A 26,435-nucleotide genomic window follows, 5' to 3' on the forward strand; every position below is an offset into this window, starting at 1 on the left:
GATTATTCGTCTTATTTAATTTTTTTAAATATGTATATATATATAAGTATACTTAACAATAAATAAAATAATATAAAAAATAATTAGTAATTATATAGATTATTTAAATAAGACAAATAGTCAAACATGCATTAAAAAATCAACGGTGTTAAACATTTAGGGACAGAGGTAGTACATTAAAAAATCATTTGCGAACTCAGTAGAATAGAGTCCAGTGATAAAATATATATCTGCAAGCTTGGTTTTATGATAAAAATAAACGTACAAATTTCTATCAACAGAGTCGGTGGTTTTTTTTTATGGAACGGAGGTGATTTTCTCAGAGTTCTTCACCTCGGCGTGCTGCACATGTCTTGGCTGGCCTGGGCCGGCGCCGAGTCCGGGACCGCGTGGTCGTTTTCCAACTTCCGTGGCGTGGCGGCCTCCTCTCCGGCGCGTCCACCACCACCACCCCCGTCGTTGGAGCTGCTACAGCAACAGGCACGTACGGTCGGGGGGTGGAAGTGACACCACCGATCGATCTCCATCGTTCGTTCGAACGAGCGAACGAATTGGTGAAACTTAGCCGGGACGGGAGGGAATTGTGACTTCTTGTGATAGCTAAGGACCTAAAAACTACCTTTCGGTGCCCGCGTCCATGTGTGTTGCGAGCTAGCTAACGCACACAGGGACGAGCACGTATCTACCGTTGTGTCTGTGTCACCAGCATGGACCCTTTTGCTTTTTGGTTCGGAGACTTGCTGTTAAGGGGGAACGGATCGAATTCGTATGTACTCACAAAAGGGACGAATTCAGAGTGAGGCTGCGGGGGGCTCTAACCCCCCCCCCCCCCTTACGCTGGATCCCATGGAAAACATGGGAGATGGGAGGAGAGGGGGAGAGGGCTGAAGGGAGAAGAAAAAGGTAAATAGTCATCCATCGTACGTATGACTTAATTGTTAGAAAAGTTATTTTACCGTAGGTATATTATTTCTTATAGTTTTTTATTTGACGTCGTTGGCTTTTAAATTTATATTTGATCGTTCACCATCCTCATTGTTTTCATCGTCCAATTTATCCTCGTTGCGGCACCGCCATTTGGAAGTCATCCTCATCCCATGGTCATCCAATTGTTCTGTGCATCGCCGCGTGCTACCATCTGGTCATCGTTGGTACGGCGGTGCTGAGCTGTCCACACACCCCTAGACTATTGGTCCTTGAGCTTCATCAAGGCATCGGGAACACTAAGAGTATTTTCAACCCAATGACTAAAATGGTGTTCATAATATTAAATAAGTTGTGGCAAGTGAATAAATGAGAAAAGAGAATAAAACCATGTCTTGCATGAGATATGGTTTCTACACAACATTCAAAATATCATGTGAGATAAGTAGCATTAAATTAAAGTATGGAATAGTGGTGTTTGCATTGAAAGAGTAGTGTCTAGTACTAGTTTCTTAATGATGTGGAGTTTATGAAAACTACATCTAGTGTTATGGGTTGGGAATGCCCTAAGGCTAGAAACAAGCTCGGCTCGGCTCGTGAAAGCTCGGTCACGAGAGGGCTCGGCTCGGTTGCAGAAACGAGCAAAACATATTAGCTTGGTTCAGCTCGTTTAAAAGCTCGAGCCAGCTCGAGCTGGCTTGTTCTGCTAGCAACAAATAAATTCTTCATCAATAGAGCAAACAATTTTCAGCAAGTATTCGTCAGGGACGCCAGCGGCGCGGGGAGGAAGCCTAGAGCCGGCACAGGGGAGGGAGGTAGCACAGGGAGGAGGCGCTGGGCCGGCCGGTTGCCGGCGACATAGGGGTTGAGGCAGGAATGCTAGGCCTACCGGCTGCGCAGGGGGTGGCGCCCTGCCGGCTAGTCCTGGCGGTGCAAGGGATTGAGGGGTGAGGGCAGGGAGGCACCGGGGGCGGCGGCTGGCGGGTGCGTTGGCGGTACAGGGGAGGAAACCGGCCTGATGGCAAAGGGGAGGGACTAGGGAGGTGTCCCGCGGCGGCAGTGCAGGTCGTCATCACCTCACCTCCTCGCAGGTCGCGGCCTCGGCCTCGTCCTCAGTGTCATGGACCCGTGGTGCGTGCAACTGTGCGTGCGAGCCAGGACGGGAGTCGGCCAGCAGCCAAGCAACAAGGAGTTAGGGTCTACTATTTTACATGGGCCAATTAATGGGCTAGATGTCCCAAACCATATTTTACACGGCTTGACAAGCCGAACGAGCGGCTTAGCGAGCCGGCTCGGGCTCGGCTCGATTTGGAACCGAGCCATGGAGGCGGCTCGAGCTCGGCTCGTTTAGCTCCCGAGCCGAGCCAAGCTCGCGAGCCCAAGCTTTTTTCTAGCCTTAGGGAACACCAGCAAAGGTGTTGGTACACTTAGCAAGTTTACAGGTCTATATTAGGATGATATATAGGAACCAATTGGCTATATTAGTCTATATACTCTGATGTCGTTATCATAGATATCTAATACTCACACGTCATAAGTTTCTAATATAGACTAATATTAGGACCACTCGTAAGAGTGGCAAAGAGTTAAATGCCCCTGTATGTATGGTGATGTATTAGTTGCCTACACTTGCCGCATATGAAAACATGATCTTGTGCCCTATGTGGAGATGCGTAGCCAAGTATATCTTCAACTCGACAATTACATTACACAACCAATCGTTGTGCAAGCTTATACATTTTTGCGAATATGCAGCAACATGTTCAATACATGCATGATTAACATGCTTCAAAACACTCCTTAGAAGATCAGCAAATCATCCCATCCAAATGATTTATTTAAACATGCCCAGGACTATTTCTTTCTAAAATATAGTTAATTTCAGATTACCAATGTTCTATGGTAAGAACGACTTTTATAATAATTTATGGTACATAACCACTCACATTAAAAACCCACTCGAGCAGACTTGGTTGGTTTCTAATCTGTCATCAGGTTAAGACAACGCGACATAATTACAGGTAATGCCTATGGTTGACAAGCTGTATGGTTTGTGAAGAAAAAAGGTCACTAGGTTTGATCAATAAATATAAGAGTAAATTTCACACTAGCCTAGGGAAATTGACCATAGTTGCACATTGAACCAGGTAGGGGTGGGCATAAAAAGACCGACAACTGAAAGCCGAACCGAACCGCGCCGAAATCAAACCGAACTGTCGGTTTTTCGGTGATCGGTCTCCTCTTCGGTTTCTGTTTTTCTTTTATTTGGTGTTCGGATTGATGCACGGTTTTTAATCTATGGAGACCGATGAAACCGGAAAACCGATCAATGTGTATGATACAATATCCAACATGGATTCTTTACGTGTACAGTCCATTTAAGCCATACAAAAGCCCATTAATACCACTACCTTTCACTAACTCCTAGAGGCCCACTACTAATCCATCCTAGTTCCAACCACCCCCGTTCCTTGAACGACGCCTCGCAGCTCATGTGGGCAGGCTGAGCGCATGCGGCATGCGCAAATTTTTTTTATCGGGTTGCTCAGTAAAACCGATGTAGATCGGTTTATTCGGGTCGGTTTATAGTTTTCCCATAGAAACTTCGGTTTGGGATTGTTGAAAACCGAACGATTGAAAAGCTGAACAAACCGAACTGTATCTACCAAATAAACCGAATGCCCACCCCTAGAACCAGGGCTATGACGGTATGGCCATCATTTCACATATTAAAACCAAATTTCTTTGCCATAGTTTGCACATTGGACCAGGTTCACTGTTTTAGATGAGCTTCCTTGCAGGCTATGCTGATCTCATTGTTTAATCTTCCCCCGTTTTCTTTTTTTTTTTTTGGAAGCTAAGTTAATTCTGTGGAATATGTGGTTAGGATTTCCTCCTTCGTTTTCCCTTAACTTCCCCTCTTGCTTAGCCACTAAATCGGTCAGAACGAGCTCATCTTTGTTGGCTCCAACAAGTGCTTGATGATGATCATGAACACCCGAAAGCACCATAGGTTATGAAGATGATATGAACGTGTGTTCCAGATACTAGCAGTTCGGTTTTTCTACTTTCTAGAGAAAACTAAACAATTGCATCCGGCTGTCATTCTTCTCATGGACTCAGCCGGAGTGCCACCGCTATTGCTGGCCAGTAGCTTGCTAGACCATCCATATGCTTATCGTGTATTTCCTCACAACTCTAGTTAGTGTTAATCATCGGATCAAGTGTGGGATGGCTAGAGCAAAGCAGATAGAAGCAGATTGAGATCAAGACTAGGGATCGCTCCCCGTCTTGCAGATCAAGCAGGGTAGCAGCGAGAAGTTTGCTATTTTGTCACTGTCAAAGGTGTGTTTCGTCTCTTATGCCACTTCGGATTTTGGTTTCTCTAAAATGCCATTATCAAATGATGACACTCCTTTTTTTTTGACATTTCCTCCTTTTGCTCTAAATCTGAAATGGTTTTCTCCTTTTAAATTTTATTTGTGCCCATTTTGCCCCTGTTGCTAGCAGTTATTGGATCTTTAGCAAAAGCCCAATTTTATACTGGATCGGGGCATCATATTAGTAAACCAATTTGAACCAATTATCAGATTAGGATATTCTTAATCGGTTTAATCGAATATGTAGAAATCTTTTTCATTATCACAACGAATCTTCAAAAAAGAAGACTTTGTATCGACTAAAGTATATACTTTGACTTTTATGCGCAGGAACTTTACCTCGTAAACATAAAAGCACGGTACGAGATTTTATGTAATAGTTGTGTTTGGTGTTTTTAGAAGAATTTTGTGCGATGGCGAGTGAGGGAGGGGGCAGCGACAGGGGCAAAAACATCCGAGGTGGAATTAAGAAGAGAAAAATCCAACCAAAAATTACAACAAATAAAGAAATGGCACAAAAAATGAGAGGGGTTGTTTGATAGTAGCATTTTAGCGAAACACAAATCCAAAGTGGCATAATAGACGAAACCCACTTTTGAGAATGGTAAAATAGCAAAAATCTCGGTAGCAGCAGTGTGGAATGAGCTAGGAAGCAGGGTTGAAGGTCCCTGTTGCTAGCTGCCTACACCTATGGGTGAGCCAAAGCCTAGGTAACTGATTGTGCATGAATCCTAGTCCAATATGTAAAGCAATACAAAGAAATCTGGTGCTATGTGAAAACATGACGGTAGACCTAGCTCAATGTCCTACAATGGTAAATTGACTAAGGGATGATTCTTTGGCTTATTCAGAGAAACAGTCAAACGCCACATTTTTCTTAAATAAAAAATAATTTATGAATAAAATTTGTATATAAGTGTTCTTGCAACCTAAAGGACAACTGTTAGCACTAAAATTTGGTAAAATTTTTTATTGGATTCGGACAAGGAAAGGTGCAATCACAGATAAAAATTTTATCCAGAAGAGTTCGAATCCAACAGGAAATCGTGAAGACCAAGTCATGGCGGCATAATTTATTTAGTTTAGGATTTTTTCCTTTATCTCTAAGAGAGTTAGAGTTCTACACGACTTGTTATTTCTTTTTATCTATCTATTAGAAAACGATGTCGTATTCAATAGAAATTAGAGATAGAGTCCAAATAGGATTATTATTTTCTTTTATCTATTAAGAATTATGTGTAGTGTCCGATATAGACTCGTATCAACCCATGGGTATAAGTATGTATGTCCGGGGTCATTGTAAATCATCTACTTATCATAATATAAATTAATTACTTTCGGCGCATCGCCGCCCTCTTCACCGAGGTTTCATCACCGGTGAAACTTGGCACCTGACGTGTGGCTGCATCGTCTCAATCTCCGGCGGAGGCGTAAGTCCTACGTTCTACCGGCCAAGGTAATCGTATCGGCTAGATTAGAACTGTCTCAATTTAGTCCGATCTTCTAATCCGGTTGTGCGGTTGCTAGTTAACGTATCAGTTTTAGTTTAGGTTACTCTTGTATCTTGGGTTGATCTGATCGACCGCTTTGGGTGATCTACGTTGGCTTGATATTTACGGTTTGACATCTTCAATCTAATACTGTCTCGGTTCAGTCTGATCTGTTTGATTGTATTTATCAAATAGTTTATATTAGGTTGATGTATCTTACTCATTGTTTTATCAGAGTACCAGTCGATAAATTATCAGTCATCGGCTCATCGGCTTGATAGCAGTCTAGATCTGTTTAGTATCTAGCCTGACATTGCAAGGCGTGATCTAGAACTATCTCGGTTTGGTTTGATCTTCTATGATTATTCCTAGTAAATTAGGCTATATATTTTATAGATCTTGGTTGATTGTCAGTTGATTATAGTTGATGATTCATTTCTGGCCTGCATGTTTATTTTTTTACATCAATAGAGTAGCTGATTAACTTATTGCATTATGTTTACACCAATCGGCTTTATTTAGATCAATAGTTATTCTATTGCATCGGCTTATGAATATCACATTCAAGTTGGTTTTAGCCGATCATAACACATGATTCATTGTTTATTTAATTACCCAAGTCTATTTCTATTTGAGTTTCTAGTCGATCCAAGCTATTTACAGCCGATTGCTCAGCCTATCGGCTAATTGTTGCAGCATCTACATCCGCTCAGCACTTGCTCGAATGTCGATCAGCTTGTTTTATTCATCTTGTCAGTTACAGGATCAAACTGACTGGCACACCCGCGCATTCGAAGAATTTTGGTCCTGCACTGGAGCGTTCTAAGAAGAGACTCAGCTTTTGACATCAACACCAAAACACAAAAATAAACTATGATGAAAAAACTCCAAAATCCACTCTAAATTTAAGATTAAAAAAACAAAATTTGGCTATAAGCATAATTAGAAGCAAAAAGATGTGGTTGGAAGTCAACGTGTTTAGGGCATCTTTAGAACACATAAATTCTATATATAATTTCTTAGAAATTAGCAATTCTCACAAAAAAATTATATGTGTTTATTTGAAAAATACAACATAGTTATGGAGAAAGTACTGCAACGCGCATATCCGAAAAAGGGATTGCCAGAAAATTAGAGAGGTGAATTTTTGACCTTTTTGAAGGAAAAACCAAACAGTATATTTACAAATAAAAAATAATTTGTGAATAGAACTTTTATATATGTATATTCAGCTATCTAAAGCTAATGTTAAAAAATAAATTACGATGAAAAAACATCAAGATTAACTCCGATTGAATGTTAAAAATTTAAATTTTGGTTTATAATCATAAGCAGAAGAAAAAAGATGAGACGTGGATTATTTTTATAAGCACGACACATACTTGCACTACACATGATCAAAGAGATGGAGATCAATGGTAAATCCTAACCCCCACTAAATTCTTATAGAAAGCATATGCACGTATGTGTAATATTCATAACACTAGATTTTAAACCGCGGTTGGAGGGGTCCGGATAGCAGCAATACACAGGGATACTATTCATCTGAGAGAAACAGTAAATCATAGCAACAGTGCGCCTGAAATACTGTTCACTACTGTAGCAAATATTGTGTCGTTAAATCTTATCCATCCATTTCGATCCAACGGTCACAAAATATACCAAATGCATGTTACTGTAGCACCTACTGCAGAGTATCTCGTTCCCAGTTGGAGTCATGCATCCAGTATCATCATCACACCAGTTATGGTTCCCCGAATTTAATATTACATATTGAAACATCACGGTATCACTTCTAGATTAGCCTTCTACGAAAAATCAACCAAAGTCCCAAGCAATTTTTGCAATACTTAGTTTTAGATTAGTGAACACTGGGCACAGGAGTAAAACAGTCACCAAGGTTGGATCATCTGAAGTTAACGCTAGGTTCATTTTGACCAGTCGTGGCGGCCAACTAGTCAAAAGTGGTTAATCTCGGTTGTGCCTGTCCATGAAGCATTCATTGCACAATCAGAACCTTGTGACAACACAGCGATCTGATAACTTCCATAGTACCATGATATCTTGCATTGTCTCATATTCTGCAGTAACTGCTTGACCTATGGATTCCTCATCACATTTCAGCCGTCAAGAACTCCGACAAGTGATGACTTTACCTACTGTTTTCAGTTCTCTCCTTTCCACTGAGAATGAGAACGTTTGTGGAAAGATACACCGAAAAGCACCATATGTAGCACAAACAAATATTACATATACACTCTCCCCCAGTAACAACAGTTCAATGTCTCTACTAGGCTTGAGATGAGTGGCCCATTGAGTCCCAGTGTTTTTATCTTGGCTTCCCCATGATCTTGACACGCTGCCTTTTGTAAACCATGGACGTCAACCATAGTTCTTGTCAAAGTTTTGAAGCTTAGTCAAGTAAAATGCAGTAGCATAGGAACCTGATGGGCAAGTGGAATGGACATGTATAATGTATTCACCATCAAATAAACCTAATATGATTCTGCTGAGGACATGATGGTTGTCAAACAAAAAAAGAATCAAAGGTTCTTACAAGTGCTCTGTGCTACCAAATAAAATGAGACACATCATGTGAAGATAATTCTATTGCACAAGCATGTTTACATGTGCAAACTCTGGATTTTTATTGTTATGCTAAGAACGAAGAAACATAATATGGTATGCTCTTCTGATAAGCTAGGAATCTAACCTAGCAAGAAAAGTGAACTGCCATTTTGTTTCAAACAGTACTACCATACAAAGGTAATCATTATCTTCATACTCCCACATTCTCAGGTGGGTTGCTCCAGATTGCCCTCTGTTCTGCAAAACCACTAATAACGGCAGACCGTTCCTTGTTGCCCAAAGAATTGGCCACCCGATTGTAATATTCTTCACTATTGAAATTGAGTAATACCTTTACCAAATTTGCCTTCTGATAGTCAACTACAGTCTGTCCATCAACTCCTGTAGTACTGTTTGCAACAATACTTACTGGTTTCAGTTGTATTGACTGTTCGATATTAGATCCTTCCACCAAACAAACAGCACCAAGGAGTTCTCCCAGAAATATATCCTAAGATAATCACAATTTACCCATGAAAAAGAAGTTATGCACTATGTCAAGTACTTAACAATAGTCTATTAGTTTGAGTAATAATTCTAGGTCTGTATCCTCAGTCATTGGTCAAGTTGCCATCCAATTGGAAATGGGATGGTCAGGAATCGGAAGGATTAATGTAAGGTGTAAGAAGAAAGCAAATTTATTGCACTTCCTCATGAGCAATGATGAGAATCGCTTGCTCTGATTTGGACTATGGATGCTCAGTAGGAAGCTCTAGAGGCCTTAGCATACAGTCTGAACAGTTATGACAAGAAAAAATATGAGGTGCTGCACCTCAGGATTTTCTTTTGGATTTTTTTTTGTGGTAGCAAATAAATGTAAAGAAACACAGATGTTCCAAATGATTACCATATGGTGATACAGCTGGTGCTTTCGTTGAAGGTCATGCAGCACCGTTAACAAGTGATGGACAAAACGTGATTCTGGAGTCTTAGCATGCTTCAGAGCTTCAAGAAGCGCAGGAAAGGAAGCAGCTTTTCTTTGAGCTCTAAGAGGAATTAGTGTGATATCCAAAGTTGAATCTAGTACTGTTTTGGCAGCTAGGGGATCAAGAAATATATTAAACTCTGCATAAGTATTCGATGGAACAGAGAACACATTTCCCTTCGTATTACTGTCATCTCTGATATGACCTCCAACAACATAAACACTCTGCAGAGTGATAAATTTTGTAGTTAGCATGCATAAAATAGAAGTTACCATGAGAATCAAAAGATATCAAACATGAGCAGACCTTAATTACAGTACTTGCATTCCTGTCAGATAGCAGAATGTTGGCCAAATTTGTAAGAGGTCCATTGGTAAGAATGGTGATCTTCTCATTCGGATCAAGTTGCTGTTTAACAAACTGCCAAACTTCAAAAGCCAATGGCTGTCGGAATTCTGGATGGTCAGTATCTCTAGGAGCACCATATTTTACTGAATTTTCAGCAGTGTACCTGGTTATAAAAGCAGAAAGCTGTAAAATATTTACATCCTGCACATTGATTTGCATATTGGTCATTTGGTGACTGGAAGGATACCTTCTAGGACTTCTTGGCAGCAAACGAGCTAGTCCATAGAGTGTGTCAGAATCAAGAAGTCCACTGCTACCTTGGGGAATAGCACTGACATACTTGCAGCCAAGACTTGGAGCACCTAATGCAGAAGTATTACCACGACCAACAGGAATGTCATCACGTCCCATCATATGTAGAATGTCGTAAACGATATCAATACTTGCGACATTGGCCCAACCATTGCCACTGACTAAAATCCCCTACAACCATTATATCACAACGTCATGTAGAGACAAACAGAGGTAAAACGTTTCTTCTAGATAGGAGCACTTTGCAGAATCATTTTAATAATTTGCACCTTCACATCCTTCTCATCAAAAAGTAAAGATGTACCTTTAAATCTATTAATTCTGTAGGTGTCTTCAAAAGGTATATGAGGGAAATAAAATCGCCAGGACTCATGTCCATGTCAAAAATGACTGGTTTCCCCCTACTTTTGTTTGTGAAGTCTGGACTGTATAAAACCTCTCTGTAAAATGGAAACTGGGTCGTTATGTTGAAGAGACCAGTGTTCTCAGGGAGATTTAGGGTCTGCAGGCAGCCAAGCACAAGTCCAGTTGTCAATATCTTTTAAGAATAGGGAAAGTATTACATAATGCTAAGAGGCACAATTTGTTTCATATTTAACATTACATATTAGTGCAACAGTGCCATGTGTAATTTTTTGTGACAAAACATTCATAACTAAAATATCTGTTCAGCTATGAAATATTAGTGAGCATGCAAAGAGAAAACAACATTTAGAATAAGATCCCATTTTAACAGAGATCGAAGTTCAGTAGTTTATTGCACACACACATAGAAATGTTCAGCATTATAGAAGCTATCATCATGGATTTCATATTGAATGAGCAATTGACGAAGCAATTTATGATTTATTTATATAGGACAAAATAATAGTAATAGTGCAGTGCCAAGTGCTGGTTTGAAATTAATTAGTATTGAAATTGAATGTGTCATTGAGGAAGCAAGAAATTTAAGATTTATGGATTATTCGTATGTATTGAAATAACAGAAATTCTAAAGCGTCTGGGTGATGGTTTGAATACCAAACAAAAAACCGACTCAATATGAAAATTTCCGAAATTCTGCAAGCATTTACAACTATCAGCAAATACAGAAAGAACAATAATGACTGCAGTTTACATGTTATGCATGAAGAATACAACTAGCTGGAAACTAGCCAGATGATTGGATTTGCACCAGTTAGACATTATTTTTTCCCACAGAAAATTGGATGTCATACCAAAAATGTTCATAGTTAACCTTGAGAGCTGCAAGTAGTATGCAGATGATGAACCAAGCAGTGAACAGCTTACCCCGAGGAAGCTCTTAAAAAATTCCCTATTTAACACGCTATTTTTATCCACGTTTTGTTTAGCCATTGTCGCAACACAAACATGGACTGCCTCTGGACCAGAGACTTCCTTAGTATATCCGTCCTATGATAAAATGAAATTTGTCACAAAATGGAAAAATTCATGAACAACAAATTATATCCAAAGATCTATTTCACTTACGTCATGGAAATATGGAGTATAAAAGTGTAATTCTTATAATGTATCCATTTGTTAATATATCTATACATGTATCCAGATAGTAACTTAAGTTCACATTTGTTTGTTATAGTTTTTCTATGCAACTCCATGGTATAACTAATTAATGTATGCATACGAGGAAAGCTAATGAAGTGAAATTTTTCCTATAAAGATCAATTTGTTTACATCATACCTCACATATTCCTTTCTTACTCTCCTTTGCAAGGCAGAAGCTATCTGTAATTCCAGTCTGAACATGACCACTATGAACTCCACCCTTTTGAAGACCAAACTTGGGAATGGCATGATCATCGAACGATGGGTTTGAACCATCATGTATTCCGTATGGTCTATTTGATGTTATTACTGTTATGTTCATATATTTAAGCTCAGCAAAATCATTTACAGATTCGCAATCATTGTTGTTGCGCATGCTGGATATAGCTACACCAGAAGTAAAGGAATCCCACATAAAGTAGCTCTGCATTAGGGCGGCAGGAGAAAAAACATAAGGTAAATGCCCCAAAGTGAAAAGGGTCCCCATATTGTACTGAACATAAGGACTAAGGATATAAGCATATATATAACTTACCGTATAGAATTCATCATTGAACCATGTGTCTCGAGCCATTTTTAAAGACTTGAAACAATATTGTGCTTCATATGTACTTTGCTGTTGTTGGAATACATGAAAGAACTCCTCGCTGATAGGAATTGTATTAGTTGCATCAAGAGGGATAAGGGTGATGGGAATGCCAGAATGGAACACCTGAAATAAACAGATTATATTATATAACCTGCTAAATAAAGATTAAGAATGATGATGGAATAAATATACAATTTAGATATAAATAAATGAAACATAGATAATTCTTTTTTCAACAAAAGAATCATGGATGGAAATTTTTATTTTAGAAATCAAGTCATCTATAGCTGTGATATGATAGGGTAATAAAAGAGTTCAAGTCTCTTAGATACAAAAGAAGTACAATGTCAACGAGTATGTCAGCATGTATGACTACAAATAAAATTAAAACCAATAGAAGAATGTATAGACCTTAAATTTAAACATAGAGATCAGCAAAGGCATTGCAGAAATCTACTTTTGAATTTCAACAGAAGAAAATGGTGGTGCAGCCTAACTTGTAAATCTGGGAAATATACCTGATATGCAGCAAAAGGGTCTGCAAACATGTTGAATTCTGCATTTGGATTGGTTTTGTAGCTAGTAAACAAGTTACCATGGTCACCACATTGCTCCGGCGTGCAAGATGTGCTAGAATTTTTGGGGCAGCAACCTGTAGGATTTTTTGATCTCACTCCACCACCCATAATGTATATGTGCTCCACGTTTCTTTTCAGGTGTGGATGTGTCATAAGGAAAATGGCGAAGTTTGTATGTGATCCTATTAGCATGATGGTTGTAGGGCCTGCTGATATTGTATCGATCAACACTTGCTGTGCTGTAGACTGCTGAAGTGGTCTGTATCTTCTGTTCCCCTGTTTTACATATTAAAATAGCACATTGGAGCTGGTAAGAAAAACGAAAATAGCCAGATTAGACAGTAATATTCTTGCAGAAAGAAATGGGCACTTAAGTGATTGACTGATATAGCAAATGGGCATCCTCGAAGTCCCCAAGCCCAGTTCACTGATAATTCAAATACAAGTATTGAGATACAGCTTTTCATCCTTGAGAAGATACCTGGAGGTACCAAATTTTTTTAGTGTAAAAACTTGGTACCTCCAGGTATTGCAATAACTTTTGAGCAGGCAGAGCCGCAGAGCATCGATTATAAATTTCTACTAGTTAGCTTTCCACAAATGGCAAACCAATTAGTCCTTTGCTTTCTGCCCTTCTGCCTTAAGTGTTTACAACATGACTTTGTTGGAATTCTTAAAGATTAATAGAAAAAATCCATCCAAATATTCAGTGCAGCTCTTTAAAATATAGATGAAATGAAACATATAGCGGTCCTAGGAGCACATTATCAATATACAGAGTTCCTGCTGAGGTTCCAACTACTTTGTGTTAGCAAGACAACCGCTAAGTTAACAAAGGAAATGAGGAGAAATTGTAGGACCAATATTTCTTGTCTTGTTTAACATTTGTTCCGTCTAAAGGATTTTAGAACTAGATAGCTGCACTCAGCTTTACGTACTTATATTTAAATTGTTATAAGGCCACGAAATTATGATTTTTATAGAGTTCCTGATGGTGAGTAAATTGACCGGTTTTAGGAATGGTAAAAAACCACCTTGTGCTTCTTTTTTTGCGAGAGATATAGTGCACACTTATCTAAACACCAAAATTTCAGCATTTCAGCAGAAAGGAACAGATATGATGCACCTGTGGAAGGAAGCCTTTTCTTATGCCAAAGTTTGTATCAACGTCCAAGCGCCCACCGCCTTCAAGTGGAATAGCCTGCCTATATCGGCATGGCCCAAAGGTTGCCATGCCCTAAATTTTGACCAGTTTATATTAGTAATGCTAAGAGCATATATAAGTCCCATAACTTGGCAATTCTACTAAATATAGTTTGATCTAGATAGCAAAATTATGAGTTCCAAATTGTACCTGATCGATCAGAGGCAAATAACCACCAACATTTGGGTGTATGGTGCCATGAACTGATATACCACCATCACCACCAACGCCAACTAAGATGTCATCACGGCCCATCATGTATAGCATATCGTAAAGTTGATTCACAGCATGACCAGCGTCGCTCCATGCGTTCACATCAATGGTAACTGCCTGCTCATGTTTACACGAAGAGTAAATGTACCATGGATTTGTTGCCAAAAGAACTTGTCTAATACTACCGTATAGATCATGTCAGAAGAAATTTGCATAATCAATAAGTATATAATCACTATTTAACTGAGCAGCTACATCAATCCTTAGCTTGGAACATATTCTCCACAGACGACTACATCATGATTGTTGATTGGTTCCAACCAATAGATTCTAATTGCTCCTCGGTTATCCATGGGTGGCTAATGTGACAGCGAAAAGAAAGAAACCGCTTCGATTTCTCACCATTCTGCTCACTCATTCCCCAATGACCCTCGGGAGCGCGGAGAACTCATCCAGTAGCGTAGAGTGTCCCAGCCGCTCCCGCAGCTTCCCCACACACAGGGGGCCTCCTCCGAATCCGAGGTGAAGGGTGGAGGGCACCATCGCCGCCTAGTTCGGATTCGTCCGGCCGCCGCCGCGCTTGCTCCAGCGGCCGCCGCCGCTGCCCTCATCACCACCACGTATCCCTCCCGCGTGGACGCGGCGCCGTTCTCCCAAGCCACCCGCCGTCCAGGGGCGCGCGCTCGTCGGTGCCGTTGTTGTGGCCGTCGCGGTGGCGCCGGCGCGGCGGCGGCCCCATCCTCGCCGACCTCGCCAGCAGCAACCTCTTTCGCAAATTTAATGGATCGACGGCCCAAAGCCTGGAGCTATCCGGATTCCGGAAGAATCGTTCATGGGCCGGGCCTATGGTTTTTTGCTAATGGGCTCGACAATTGAGGCCCATTAATAATAGTGTCAGCTACTGTGCAATTTTCCGAAAAAAAATTAGGAGTATATGAGTTCAAAGGTTGCAAAAGAAAATTAAAAAATGTTTGAGCAGATTTTGTTAATGATTTTTTTTCATCTAAGTGAGGTACCTTAGAAAGATAGATTTGCAAAAATAGGCCTTCAAACATATGGTGTTTGTAAATTTGACACTCAGAGTATATAATATGTGGGTCTATCTGTATCTATCAAATATGGGTACAGTGGAAAATTTGTGAAACACCACGATCGGAGGAGTAGTCGAATATTCTTCTGGTTGGTGCATTGCGACCAAATTGTGCGGCGGAGCTTTATGATGAATTTTCTTGTGAAGAATGATATCTAATGACGTACACGACATTTTACATGCTCATTAAAAAAACAAGTAGTCCCTCCGTTTCATAATATAAGATATTTAACTTTTTTACCTGCAATGTTTAATCATTTGTCTTGTTCAAAAAATTATGAAAATATCATTTATTTTGCTTATGACTTACTTTATTATCAAAAGAACTTTAAGCATGACTTGTCATTTTTTATGTTTGTACTAAATTTTTGAATAAGACGGATGGTCAAACGTTACAACTAAAAAAGTCAAACATCTTACACTATAAAACGGAGGTAGTATATATGTAACACAATTATTTTAAAAGGAAGTATATATAAAGCAATTCTCTTCATGATGTGCGTGTGTGTGTGTGTGTATATATATATATATATATATATATATATATATATATATATATATATATATATAAAAGCTACGGTGAGTTGCAACTCACGGGCTCCTCCGTGAGTCGGGGTCCAAAAATATATCAAATCACCTCTAAATTTCGATTTATATGGCTCACTAGATTCTTCATATCAAAATCTGGTGGCATACAAAAAGTTTTTATTTTTAGAGTTTTTTAAGTATTTTTTGAGATTTTTAAAAGTGATTGTACTATATTAATAAAATAATCAATGTGTTATGTATCACTTTTAAAAATCTCAAAAAAATACTTAAAAAACTCTAAAAATAAATTTTTTTGCGTGATACCAGATTTTGATATGAAGAATCTAGTGAGCCATATAAATCAAAATTTAGAGATGATTTGATATGTTTTTGGACCCCGACTCACGGAGGAACCTGTGAGTTGCAACTCACCGTAGCTAGAATATATATATATATGTAAGCGAATAGACGTATCAAAACAAATATCATATTGGTATTGTTCTGGAAATAGTCTATCATTTGAGATAAAAATAAAGAGAGAGAATAATTCAAGTTTCGATGGTGCCCATCCTCTTAATTATTAGCACAAGGAAGGGAATCAACAAAAATGTTAGTATAGAAATACACGTCATCAAATCCCCAAACGACCAACCGCAAGAAAAACTCTATGAAAATGAGTTAGCTCATCTCTCAGTTCACTTCTGGGAGACATATATGCATACATGTCTTTCCCCTTCTACTTATCCTTATAATCCAAAATTTAGATTGACAAACTTAAATTTAGAATTACTTTCGAAATTTTTTATCGTAGTTTATTTTTAGTATTAATATTTAATCACTAAGAATATGTACATAAAAGTTTATTAAAAAACTTTAATCGTTTGTAAATATGTCACTCGGTTTTTTCCATGGTTAAGTTATGATTGTGGTGGTGAATTACAGCATATAGTCAAAGGAAGATGCTCCATCACTGTCTTACCTATAGCTAATGCATGTACTTTAATTATATATAATGTCATTGCCATGAAAACTAGCTAGCTCGTTTTTGGAACCATCGATCAACGCGAGTAGATTCGATTGATTGGAGAAGTACTGCTCTATTTTTTAACATGAGACGCGGTTGGCTTTTGAAAATAGCATTTAATTATTTATTTTATTAGAAAAACTACATAGATATCTTTTATTTTGTTATGGTTTATTGTCATTAAAAATACTTTAAGCATAATTTATATTTTGTATTTGCACTGATATTTTAAATAATAGGAATGATCAAATGTTATATTTAAAAGTTAATAGTGTCATAATAAGTTTATGACCAATTTTCTTGTATTCTAAAACAAAATTGGGTGATTTGAATATGAGAGTCAGGATCAGGTTGAGTACACACGCGAGGTCGGCAAGGTCACTGCATGGGAGTTATATATAGGCGATTTCTCATTCATTAATTAAAACTAGAAGTCCAAGATACGATCAGCCATTTCTCGGGATCTGTACGATAAGATTTGGTTTGACTTCATGGGCAGTTTGGAGTGTTGTTAGTACACACAAAGAAAGCAATGTTTTAGATGTTTAGGGTTTATTATGATATTTATATACACAGTTAAAAGACATGAACAATATTGGTGCCATCCATGAGAGAGATGATGCTACGTGGATATTCGATGGGATGGATAAAATCACTTAGGCATAACAGTCATCTAAGCCGATATTCATACTCTTATTTATATCTGTGTTAAGCCATTACTATAGGCTTTTTTATCATCCTTAAAAGTATCTCAAGTTATCAAGATTTTTAGTGTAAATTTTTAGTACCTCAAAGTATCACCCTTTTTAGGTACCTTGAGATACTTTTTTAAAGACGGCAAAAAAGCTCCACTAAGGGTCCCGGTTGATAAATTGCCAATAATGCCGTCAAACAATACTGGTAAAAACATAATTTATAATTAGAACTTTCATATTTGTTTTCTTAATAACTTAACTTAAAAGTCCATGCTAAAACAGAAATTACGATTAAAAAAACTATTCTGAAAGACTAAAACAGTAAACATGCTCTAATTATGGATTAATTAGGCTTAAAAAATTCATCTCGCGGATTACCACTCATTTATGAAATTAGTTTTTTTATTAGTCTGTATTTAATACTTTAAATTTGTGTCCAAACATCTAATATGACATGAGGCTAAAAAGTTTTACCAATAACATCTATATTGTTGTGCAGATAAGGCCATGCACAATGCTAAACTCTGGCGAGTAGCCTCAAGCGTCCACATCGGCTTCGATCTGAGTTGAGGTGAGAAGGAAGAAAAGCTGTGATTTCTGCAAGGTTCGTGTATCCTCTGCAAGGGACGGTTGCCTCAGGCTGAAAATGGCAAATGCATGTGGCCCACCCAAGATGTTTGCTTGCAGAGTAGTACCATGGTTGAAGAAGCTCGGTCAGGCGGCGACCGGAGGAGGGATACGGTGTCCGCCGCGCCGAGATCCGCCCCGTCACCATCCCGACCTCCGTTCGTGTCGCCGCCGTAAGCCCCAGTAGCCGCCGCGCCATGCTTTGCCTGCTGCCGCGCCAGCGCCGAGCTCCGCCTTCCATCCGCCGGTGGAGGGGAGTGGGAGTGGGAGCAGCACGCGCGTCGAGGTTTGAGATCCACCACGCCACGCGCGCCACTGCGTCGGCGGCCTCCTCCTCCGCGCCGCCGCGCCGCCGCACCGCTCGGCCGGCGCCCACCGCCATGCGCGCTGCTCCGTCGCCGGCCTCCTCCTCCGCCCCGCCACGCCGCTGGCCGGCGCCCGCCCGCCACGCGTGACGCTCCGTCGGCGGCCTCCTCCTCCGCCCTGCTGCGCCCGCCGCCTCCGCTGCCCTGCTCACGACCTGCGCCGTGGTCTGAAGAGAGAGATGGAGAGGAGAGAGGCGACGACAAGAGCGAAGAGAAGGGGTGGGTTTTATTTTTTTCTGTTTTGTAGGGTGTGGTTGCAAAATATCATGCTGCTTCGTAATTTTTTTAAAATAAGGACTTAAGTGTAATATGTTAGGGGCTGACATGCAATTTTTAAGCCCCTCCTAGAGCTACTTGCACTGTAAGCAAATGGATTTTTAAGAGTGAAGTGTACCAGCGGTCCCTAAACTTGTGTGCATGTATCATTTAGGTCCCTGAACTCTCAAAATGTATTTTTAGGTCCTCGAACTTGTCCGAAGGTGTCATATAGGTCCAATCGGGCTCTGACCCGCTCCATCCGCTAACGTGGCATGGCACGGTGGCGCTTACGTGTTGTTGAGGCCATGTTGGTCTCACATGTCAATATCTCTCTCCTCTTTATTTTTTTCTCTCCATTCTCATAGGCGCCACCGTGGCATGCCACGTCAGCAGATGGAGCGAGTCCGAACCCGTTTGGACCTATATGACATCTTCGGACAAGTTCAGAGACCAAAAATACATTTTAAGAGTTTAGGGACCTAGATGACATATGCACATAATTTTAGAGACCGATGATGCAATTCACTTGATTTTTAAACTTGTGGTCTCAGATGATGTGGCACTCTAGGGCTACTCGCAGGAGGATCCTGCACTGTGCATGGCCCGAAGCCAGCCAGAGATGGGGCTCTAATTTCCAGGTTCTAGGCTTCCAGCATACGTATCGCCCGTACGAGTTACTCAAAATTCAGGAATGTACAGGAAGCAAGAGGATACGTAGTACTTGGTCGGGTGATTATTTAAAAAAGTCGAACAATATATTTACAAATAAAAAAATTATATTAATAAGTTATTTATATATGTATTCTTAACTATCTAAAAAGTTAAGGTTAGAAAATATTGAATGAAAAACCCAAAATCAACTTCAAAATTAAAATTAAAAATTTAAATTTTGGTTTATAAGCGGAAAAGGAAATAAAAAGACTAGGGTTTGGTATCCATGCACGGATCCTTTTCCTTGTCAGGTCCAACTGTCAGCTCGATCTACTATCCTACTGCAGTACATGGTTAGTCGTGACATGCACGGTGCACCGTTTTGTTTGGACATGTTTTGTCATGAAGGTCGCCCATAGACGTCAAGGGAACATGCGGCTATGATAGGACCGACGAAGTTACTGTGTCGATCGATCCATGTATGGCTACTATACGCATTTGACAAGAAAAACGAGCAATAACACTAGAAATGAAGAACAATTATGAGGTTTGCCTCAAACTGCATATAGGCCGTGTTCTTTTGAGGTAATAAGTTAACTTATTCTGAAAAACGTAATAATAGATTAGTATATGATTAATTAATTATTAATTATTAAAAAATATAAAATAGATTAATATAAATTTTTAAAACAAATTTTCTATAGAATTTTTTTAAAAAAACACATCGTTTAGCAGTTCAGAAAGCGTGTGCGTGAAAAACGAGAGGATAAGTTAACTAAGCGGGTTGACAAACGTGGCCATAGTCCTCTTGCTAGCGGCATGGTTTCAATCATGAAAACAGCAAGGGGGATTTTTGTTTTTTATGAAAAAATTAAACGACATATTTGTAAAAAAATAATTTATAAATAAAACTTTTATATATGTATTCTTAGCAATCTAAAAAAATTGACGGAAAAATAAATTTTGAAAAAAATATCAAAATCAACTCTAAATTTAAAATTTAAAATTTAATTTTAGCTTATAAAAAAAGCAAAAGCAAAAACATGAATGCGACCATTTCTAGGCATGGAAGTATATATGGAACTCCAATTAAAAGCAACAGTTAGTCGTCTCTGGCAGGAACAATTATCCTTAGACCTTGTTTAGTTCCAAAAACTTTTTTTAAAAATATCACATCGAATCTTTAGACATCTAAATAAAATATTAAATATGTATGAACATTAAAACTAATTACACAGTTACGGTGGAAATCGTGAGACGAATCTTTTGAGCCTAGTTAGTATATGATTAGTCATAAGTGCTACAGTAACCAACATGTGCTAATGATGGATTAATTAGACTCAAAAGATTAGTCTCGTAGTTTCCAAAGAGAAGCTGAAATCTATTTTATAATTAGACTATATTTAATACTTTAAATATATAACTGATAGTAGGTGTCGATATAACCTCTCCCAAAAACTTTTGGGAACTGAACGCATAACTAGGAGAGCGGTACTGCGGTACGGCTCTGCTCTGTATTACTCCTTGCTTGATATCCCCATCGTAATCCTTGTTAGGCAGGAATGCAGATTAAAGGTAAGCAAAGCCATTACTGCTGCTGCTACAACCATGCACGCGAAGAGAGAGAGCTACACGCCACGTGCAGCTGCAGCAGCAGTAGCACCACTAACCTTGAGCTCGAACTCGGACCGGTTCTGCTTGAGGAGGTACAGCAGCGCGAAGAGGTCGTCGGTGTCCATGTCCGTGTCCACCAGGATCCGCCGCGGCGCCGCCGCCGTTGCGACGGCAAGGACCGTCGCCGCCACAGCCACCAGCAGCAGCAGCACCGCCGTCGCCGTCCTCCGCAGCGGCGTCATCGTCCGTCGTCCACTCCTTCGTCTACGTACGCTTCGCCGACGGCCTCGATCCGTTCGAGCTGCAGGGACACCGGGGGTGTGGTGGTAGTCTTCGTCGCTGAGACGTCGCACGCGCGCCCCTGCTATCCTAGCGTGCAGCGAGCAGTTAACGCAGGCTTATGAAGTCGAGCTACCTACCCTACCACCACAATAAGCTATTAATGGGACGGAGACGATGTGGTTATGACAGCGGAAATTTAATTTTTTTTAGCTCTTAAATTTACTACGACTATGACATGTGAACCCTCACGAGTATATAATATATGGGTCCAATAATAAATCTGTTATAAACATTTGTTAGAGTGACGAAAAGTTAAATGTCCGGTATGGCGGGGTAGGGACCAGGGAGGCAGTTGGCATTGGCACACTCTTATACTGCCTTCGTGACTCCAAAATGTGCTCTATTTGTCCTAAAATATAACAATATATATTGTTTAAAATTTATTGTAAAATACAGTAACTTCTATATTTTTATTTCTTTATTTAATTATAGACTTTCTGTCACTAAAGTTTTCTATCTATTTTCCTCTCTCAACTAACCACAATATCTCATTCATATATGTAGCTTTAATACTTCTTACATTTGAAAATGGATGGAGTAGACCATGTTTGTTTTCAGGATTTTTTTAGTCTCTGTCACATCGAATGTTTGGATATTGATTAGAAGTATTAAATATAGACTATTAATAAAATTCACCCCATACTCTGGACTATTTCGCGAGACGAATATATTGAGCCTAATTAGTCCATGATTAGCGAATATGATGCTACAGTAAACATTTGCTAATCGTGGATTAATTAGGCTTAAAAAATTTGTCTAATGAAATAGCATTTATTTATGCAATTAGTTTTGTAACTGGTCTATATTTAATACTCCTAATTAACGTCCAAACATCCGATGTGACAAGAGCTTAAAAAAAGTTCTTGGATCCAACTACCCCTAAGTTATTTACACTATCTCCAAAGTAAAACTATAATCACTAATTTCATTCACAATATATAATCAATAACTATAATATAGCATCATAAGAAAATACTTTATGGTGTGAACCTAATACATATGAAATGTATTTCACCCCATATTTTTTCATATGCTTATAATTATAAGCCAAAATTTAAACTTTTAACCGTATATTTTTGGAGTTGATTTTAGGGTTTTTTAGTGAAGTTTGTTTTCTAGTCTTGACTTTTAGATCGCTAGGAATACGTATATAAAATTTTTATTCACAAATTAATTTTCATTTGTAAATATGTCGTTTAGTTTTTCCATGAAAAAGCCGAACAATCACCCATTTCTTTATTAGTAATTGTCTTATGATTTGGCCTTTAGGAGGTAGAAGTTGTAGAAATTGGCCTTTTGTGACAGAGGGAATCCTATAATAGATGTAGTACTCTACTAATGCAAAGCTTTTTACACATTACAAATGAAATGCCTTTTACAGCATAGGGTGTTTTCATCGTTCGTCCTAAACATAGCAACTTTTAAAGAATGGCAAAGCTAGTAAAAACTAGTTGAAATTAGATAACAATGGTTGTGATTGGTTATCATAGTGTGATGAGTAAGAGATAAGGGAGTAGGTGAATAAATTATCATAGTGTTATTTAAGTATTTATATTTTTTAGGATGGAGATAGTGTTATTTAAGGATTTATATTTTTTTCTTTAAAAATGAAAAATGGTGTTGGTGTTATGGATACGAGATAACCCATAGACATGTGCTTACCTCAAGAGGAGTATTACACATACCAAATCTTATACATAATGAAACTCTATACATATGGATAGAGTCTTGGGTAGACAAGGAAATGAGTCCCAGATAAGGCATTAAATACATAGTTCTACTTGGATAATATTAAGTTGTCTGTATAGTATCTATGGTTGTCTCCCTATTTCTACTTGAACAAGGAGGCATCTAAAGATATAAATGTAAGACTCCTAGGAGGAGGGAACAATCCAATAAGCCTTGACAAGCCAATATACACTGAGGGGCAACTAGAAGCCACACAATAAAATCTCATTGAATTAACAGTAGAGAGGTCCGACAAAGCCTAGCCACCGAAAACCATGCATATACTAATCTGAGATTGATATAAAGACAACACTGGCTTCGGCCAGCTATTACTCGTTCACTAGGGGGGTTGAACCTATATAAAAATTCTTATCTCTTGTTGATATGATCTTGTGTATCCATTGGCATTGACCTGATCTTTAATCCTCAAATACAGTATTTGGATCATTGTTTGATGACAGATGTAAACAATATATGTCACTTTACAAATATTGGGAGTTTATTTAATATACGTATTTGCAACAGAGGAAACACAAACCATTCTCAATAGTCCTACACCGTGGGCATGTTCAAATAATATTCTAGGGCATGTTCAAATAATATTCTAAATAATCACTATATCACTTCATAATCATGGAAAGTTAGCCTCTTACTGTCCATTGTTTGGCTTATTAGCTACAGTCAAATTTTAAATTTGGAAACCTAAACTCCACAAGAAAAATTGGTAACTTAAGTAGAAACTAAGCTCGGTCTTAGAGGTTGCTAAGAAGAGAAAGATTCATCGAAGGTAGTAGCTTGTTGCCATTGCGTGGACCTAGGTGGTCCCTCAGGAACAGAGTTTTCACTTGGTTCTTTCTTAAAGGCCTAGGCTTGTTTAGTGGTGCTTGTTTTCGAGTGGGATCTAGCTCCTTGGAGTCCCTCAACGGATAGTATGATCTTTGTGGTCCAAACTTCGGTGAAAAACCATGTGTCTCGCTCTCTTTTGCGTTATGTTTGTCAACACATTGCTTAATCTGTGTTCCTTCTTGTACCCTATTGTTTACTTGCCCTAGATCATTCTTTATTTGTGACAGTTCCCTCGGTTGCATTCCTCTTGAGGGACTGACTCCAGGATCGGAAGTTCTAATAACAAGGGTAGGAAGGAAGTTCTGATCTATCTCTTATGCTTATCAATTTTCTTGTCAATTCAGGGACAAATTATGTTATTTGCTGAACTTCACAAGTGGAAGACGGAATACATTTATACTTCAAATGTTTGTTTACTAAAACATGTTGGCGATTCTTGAAAATAGATTGGCAAACACATCTAGAGTTCATGACCATGATTTCAGTCGAACAAAACAAGTTTAACAAACCTTTATTTATGGAGATGGTAGTTGTGGCATCATAGAATCCGTGGAAACAAAGTAACGAGTATATCTCTAAGAGAGTGGCACCATCATTTGATAGTTGGAAGATTTTATTCAAAAAGAACTTCACCTTCCTTTTGTACAGGATGAAAGGGTTTACTAAATATTAGTCAATCACATATAGACAACATATGAAATTATTGGCTCCTAACTCCTGAACCCCCCCCCCTATCTTAACTTTTTTTTTTGTTTTGTTGTAAGTACTTCCTTGACCTTTTCATTTTTTTCCAATCATAATTAAATCATAGTGTAAATCATTAGTGTCATTGAATAGAGATTCGACTACGGTATTTAAGGATGTAGGATTCGACTGATGTCAAGATATTTACGAGATGGTATCAAAGAGAAAGACAAAAGAATTTTTATATAGGTTCAGGCTCCTGATAACGGGTAATAGGTCTACTCATATCGGTTGTAGCCAGTTTTGCTATTATATCAATCTCACATTAGTACAACATATAACGGGGGAAATCATAGTCTAGTTTCCAACTCTATATCAACATACTACCATGAGCATAGTTATCGGTGGCTAGGCATTGTCAAGCCTTTTCAATATCGAATCAATGGAACTGTCTTGTCTTGTCCTGTCTTGTTTCTAATTGCCCCTCAAGATCTATTGGCTTCTCAATGCTTGTTAGATTGTCCCCTACCCTCTCCCAGAGGTCTTAAATTTATACACACTTTTACCCTGTTGTCCATGTAAAACTAGGGAGGTAAGTATGGAAACTATCCATACATTTCTGGTGAGAGATGAGTAGAACTCTAAGAAGTCTAAGAAGTCGTTAGACAAGATGGTCATACTACAAAATCCTTCCTTACTAGTATTAATTTCTTCCTCTACCATATCGCTTCTTATTTGCTTCGAGACCATATATATATGTATGAAACTTCTTTTTCGTATAGGATTTAGTATGTAGTACTCATACTAAGGTAAATGCATATCTATGGGTATCCTATATCGAGAATGATGATAATTAGGCATCATTCTATTTTGAAAATCATATAAAAAGTACTTAGAAACGAGCTCACTTGTAAATTCAATTATCACGTACGAATTCTAATGATTAAACTTTGCATAATAACTTGAGAAGTATCGTGTTTATCCAAATAAGTGAGGTACATTCTCATCATATTTTTAGTTAAACTTTCAAAAATTTATTCATCAATAAATTTAAAATAATTAGTTTGAATGTAAAAATTGGTATGGTAGATTTCTCTTAAAAATATCCATAATCTCACAAACTATACAAACTTGTTTTAATTAATAAAAATCGTGCATAAAGTCACTTGATTATGGAAGAAAAAGTTAGGGCGTTATGGTTTGACATATAACATATATGCCATGATCAAAGTTAGGTTGTTCTGTTTTGACACATACATGTCGTGGTCAAAGTTTCCAATCTTAATTTTAGAACTGATTTTAGTTTTTATCATATTTTTATTATTTTAAATGGTTAAAAGCACACATATATATTTTTTTACTATAAATTAATTTTATCATTAATATACCCTTTTGATATATTATTAGCGATTGACCCATTGATGATACAATAATCATGTACTCCTTTGTATTTCAATAGATAATGTCATTGTTTTTAGCATATATTTGATTATTTGTCTTATTAAAAACTTATGCAATTGTCATTTATTTGTTGTAATTGAATCTATTACTAAATGTATTTTGATTATAACTTACATTTTTCATGTATTTGCATAAATTTTGAAACAAGACGAATCAAACGTGTACCAAAAATTAATGGTATCATTTATTGAAATAAGTAAGTATTTATTGCAAACCTAGAAATAAACATAAGATCCATTGCGCACAGTCTCTGGCTCTCTGCAGTACTGTGTACGGAGAGTCCAGAATTAATCAATCTTCTTCCCTGTAGATCATTGGCCCCTGGCCCATTTTTTATTTTCCCCTAAAATATCCTGGGCGAATT

General features: G+C 38.3%; 1 protein-coding gene and 1 long non-coding RNA gene across 3 annotated transcripts; one reads left to right on the forward strand and one right to left on the reverse strand.

Moving 5' to 3' along the window:
- Window positions 1-826: 826 nt before the first annotated feature.
- LOC107304303 lies at window positions 827-12,966 on the forward strand. Its single transcript, XR_005811821.1, has 3 exons — window positions 827-903; window positions 11,748-12,030; window positions 12,880-12,966. It is a non-coding gene; the product is annotated as an uncharacterized LOC107304303 (long non-coding RNA).
- Window positions 8,224-21,372, reverse strand: LOC102700802. 2 transcript variants are annotated; one of them, XM_040523888.1, is made up of 12 exons: window positions 21,067-21,372; window positions 14,096-14,275; window positions 13,868-13,978; window positions 12,682-13,017; window positions 12,110-12,286; window positions 11,711-11,998; window positions 11,299-11,421; window positions 10,313-10,510; window positions 9,944-10,179; window positions 9,655-9,859; window positions 9,270-9,572; window positions 8,224-8,873 (listed from the first exon to the last, which is right to left on the reverse strand). In XM_040523888.1, exons 1-12 carry the CDS (start codon window positions 21,250-21,252, stop codon window positions 8,574-8,576), a joined length of 2,643 nt encoding a protein of 880 aa, XP_040379822.1. In that variant the 5' UTR covers window positions 21,253-21,372; the 3' UTR covers window positions 8,224-8,573. The 2 variants fall into 2 exon arrangements, with proteins under 2 accessions (XP_040379822.1, XP_006654387.1); XM_006654324.3 differs by lacking the exon at window positions 21,067-21,372 and adding an exon at window positions 14,561-14,930.
- Window positions 21,373-26,435: the final 5,063 nt, after the last annotated feature.

Source organism: Oryza brachyantha, chromosome 5 (genome assembly GCF_000231095.2).
Source record: "Oryza brachyantha chromosome 5, ObraRS2, whole genome shotgun sequence".
NCBI lineage: Eukaryota > Viridiplantae > Streptophyta > Magnoliopsida > Poales > Poaceae > Oryza > Oryza brachyantha.

Excerpts from the sequence above, each read along its gene's own strand:
- LOC102700802 (XM_040523888.1), bottom strand. The coding sequence starts at position 21,252 with ATGACGCCGCTGCGGAGGACGGCGACGGCGGTGCTGCTGCTGCTGGTG. Across the intron at positions 14,276-21,066 it reads GGTCCGAGTTCGAGCTCAAG|GCAGTTACCATTGATGTGAA; the intron begins GTTAGTGGTGCT and ends AAACATGAGCAG. Across the intron at positions 10,180-10,312 it reads CAGAATTAATAGATTTAAAG|GGGATTTTAGTCAGTGGCAA; the intron begins GTACATCTTTAC and ends TAATGGTTGTAG.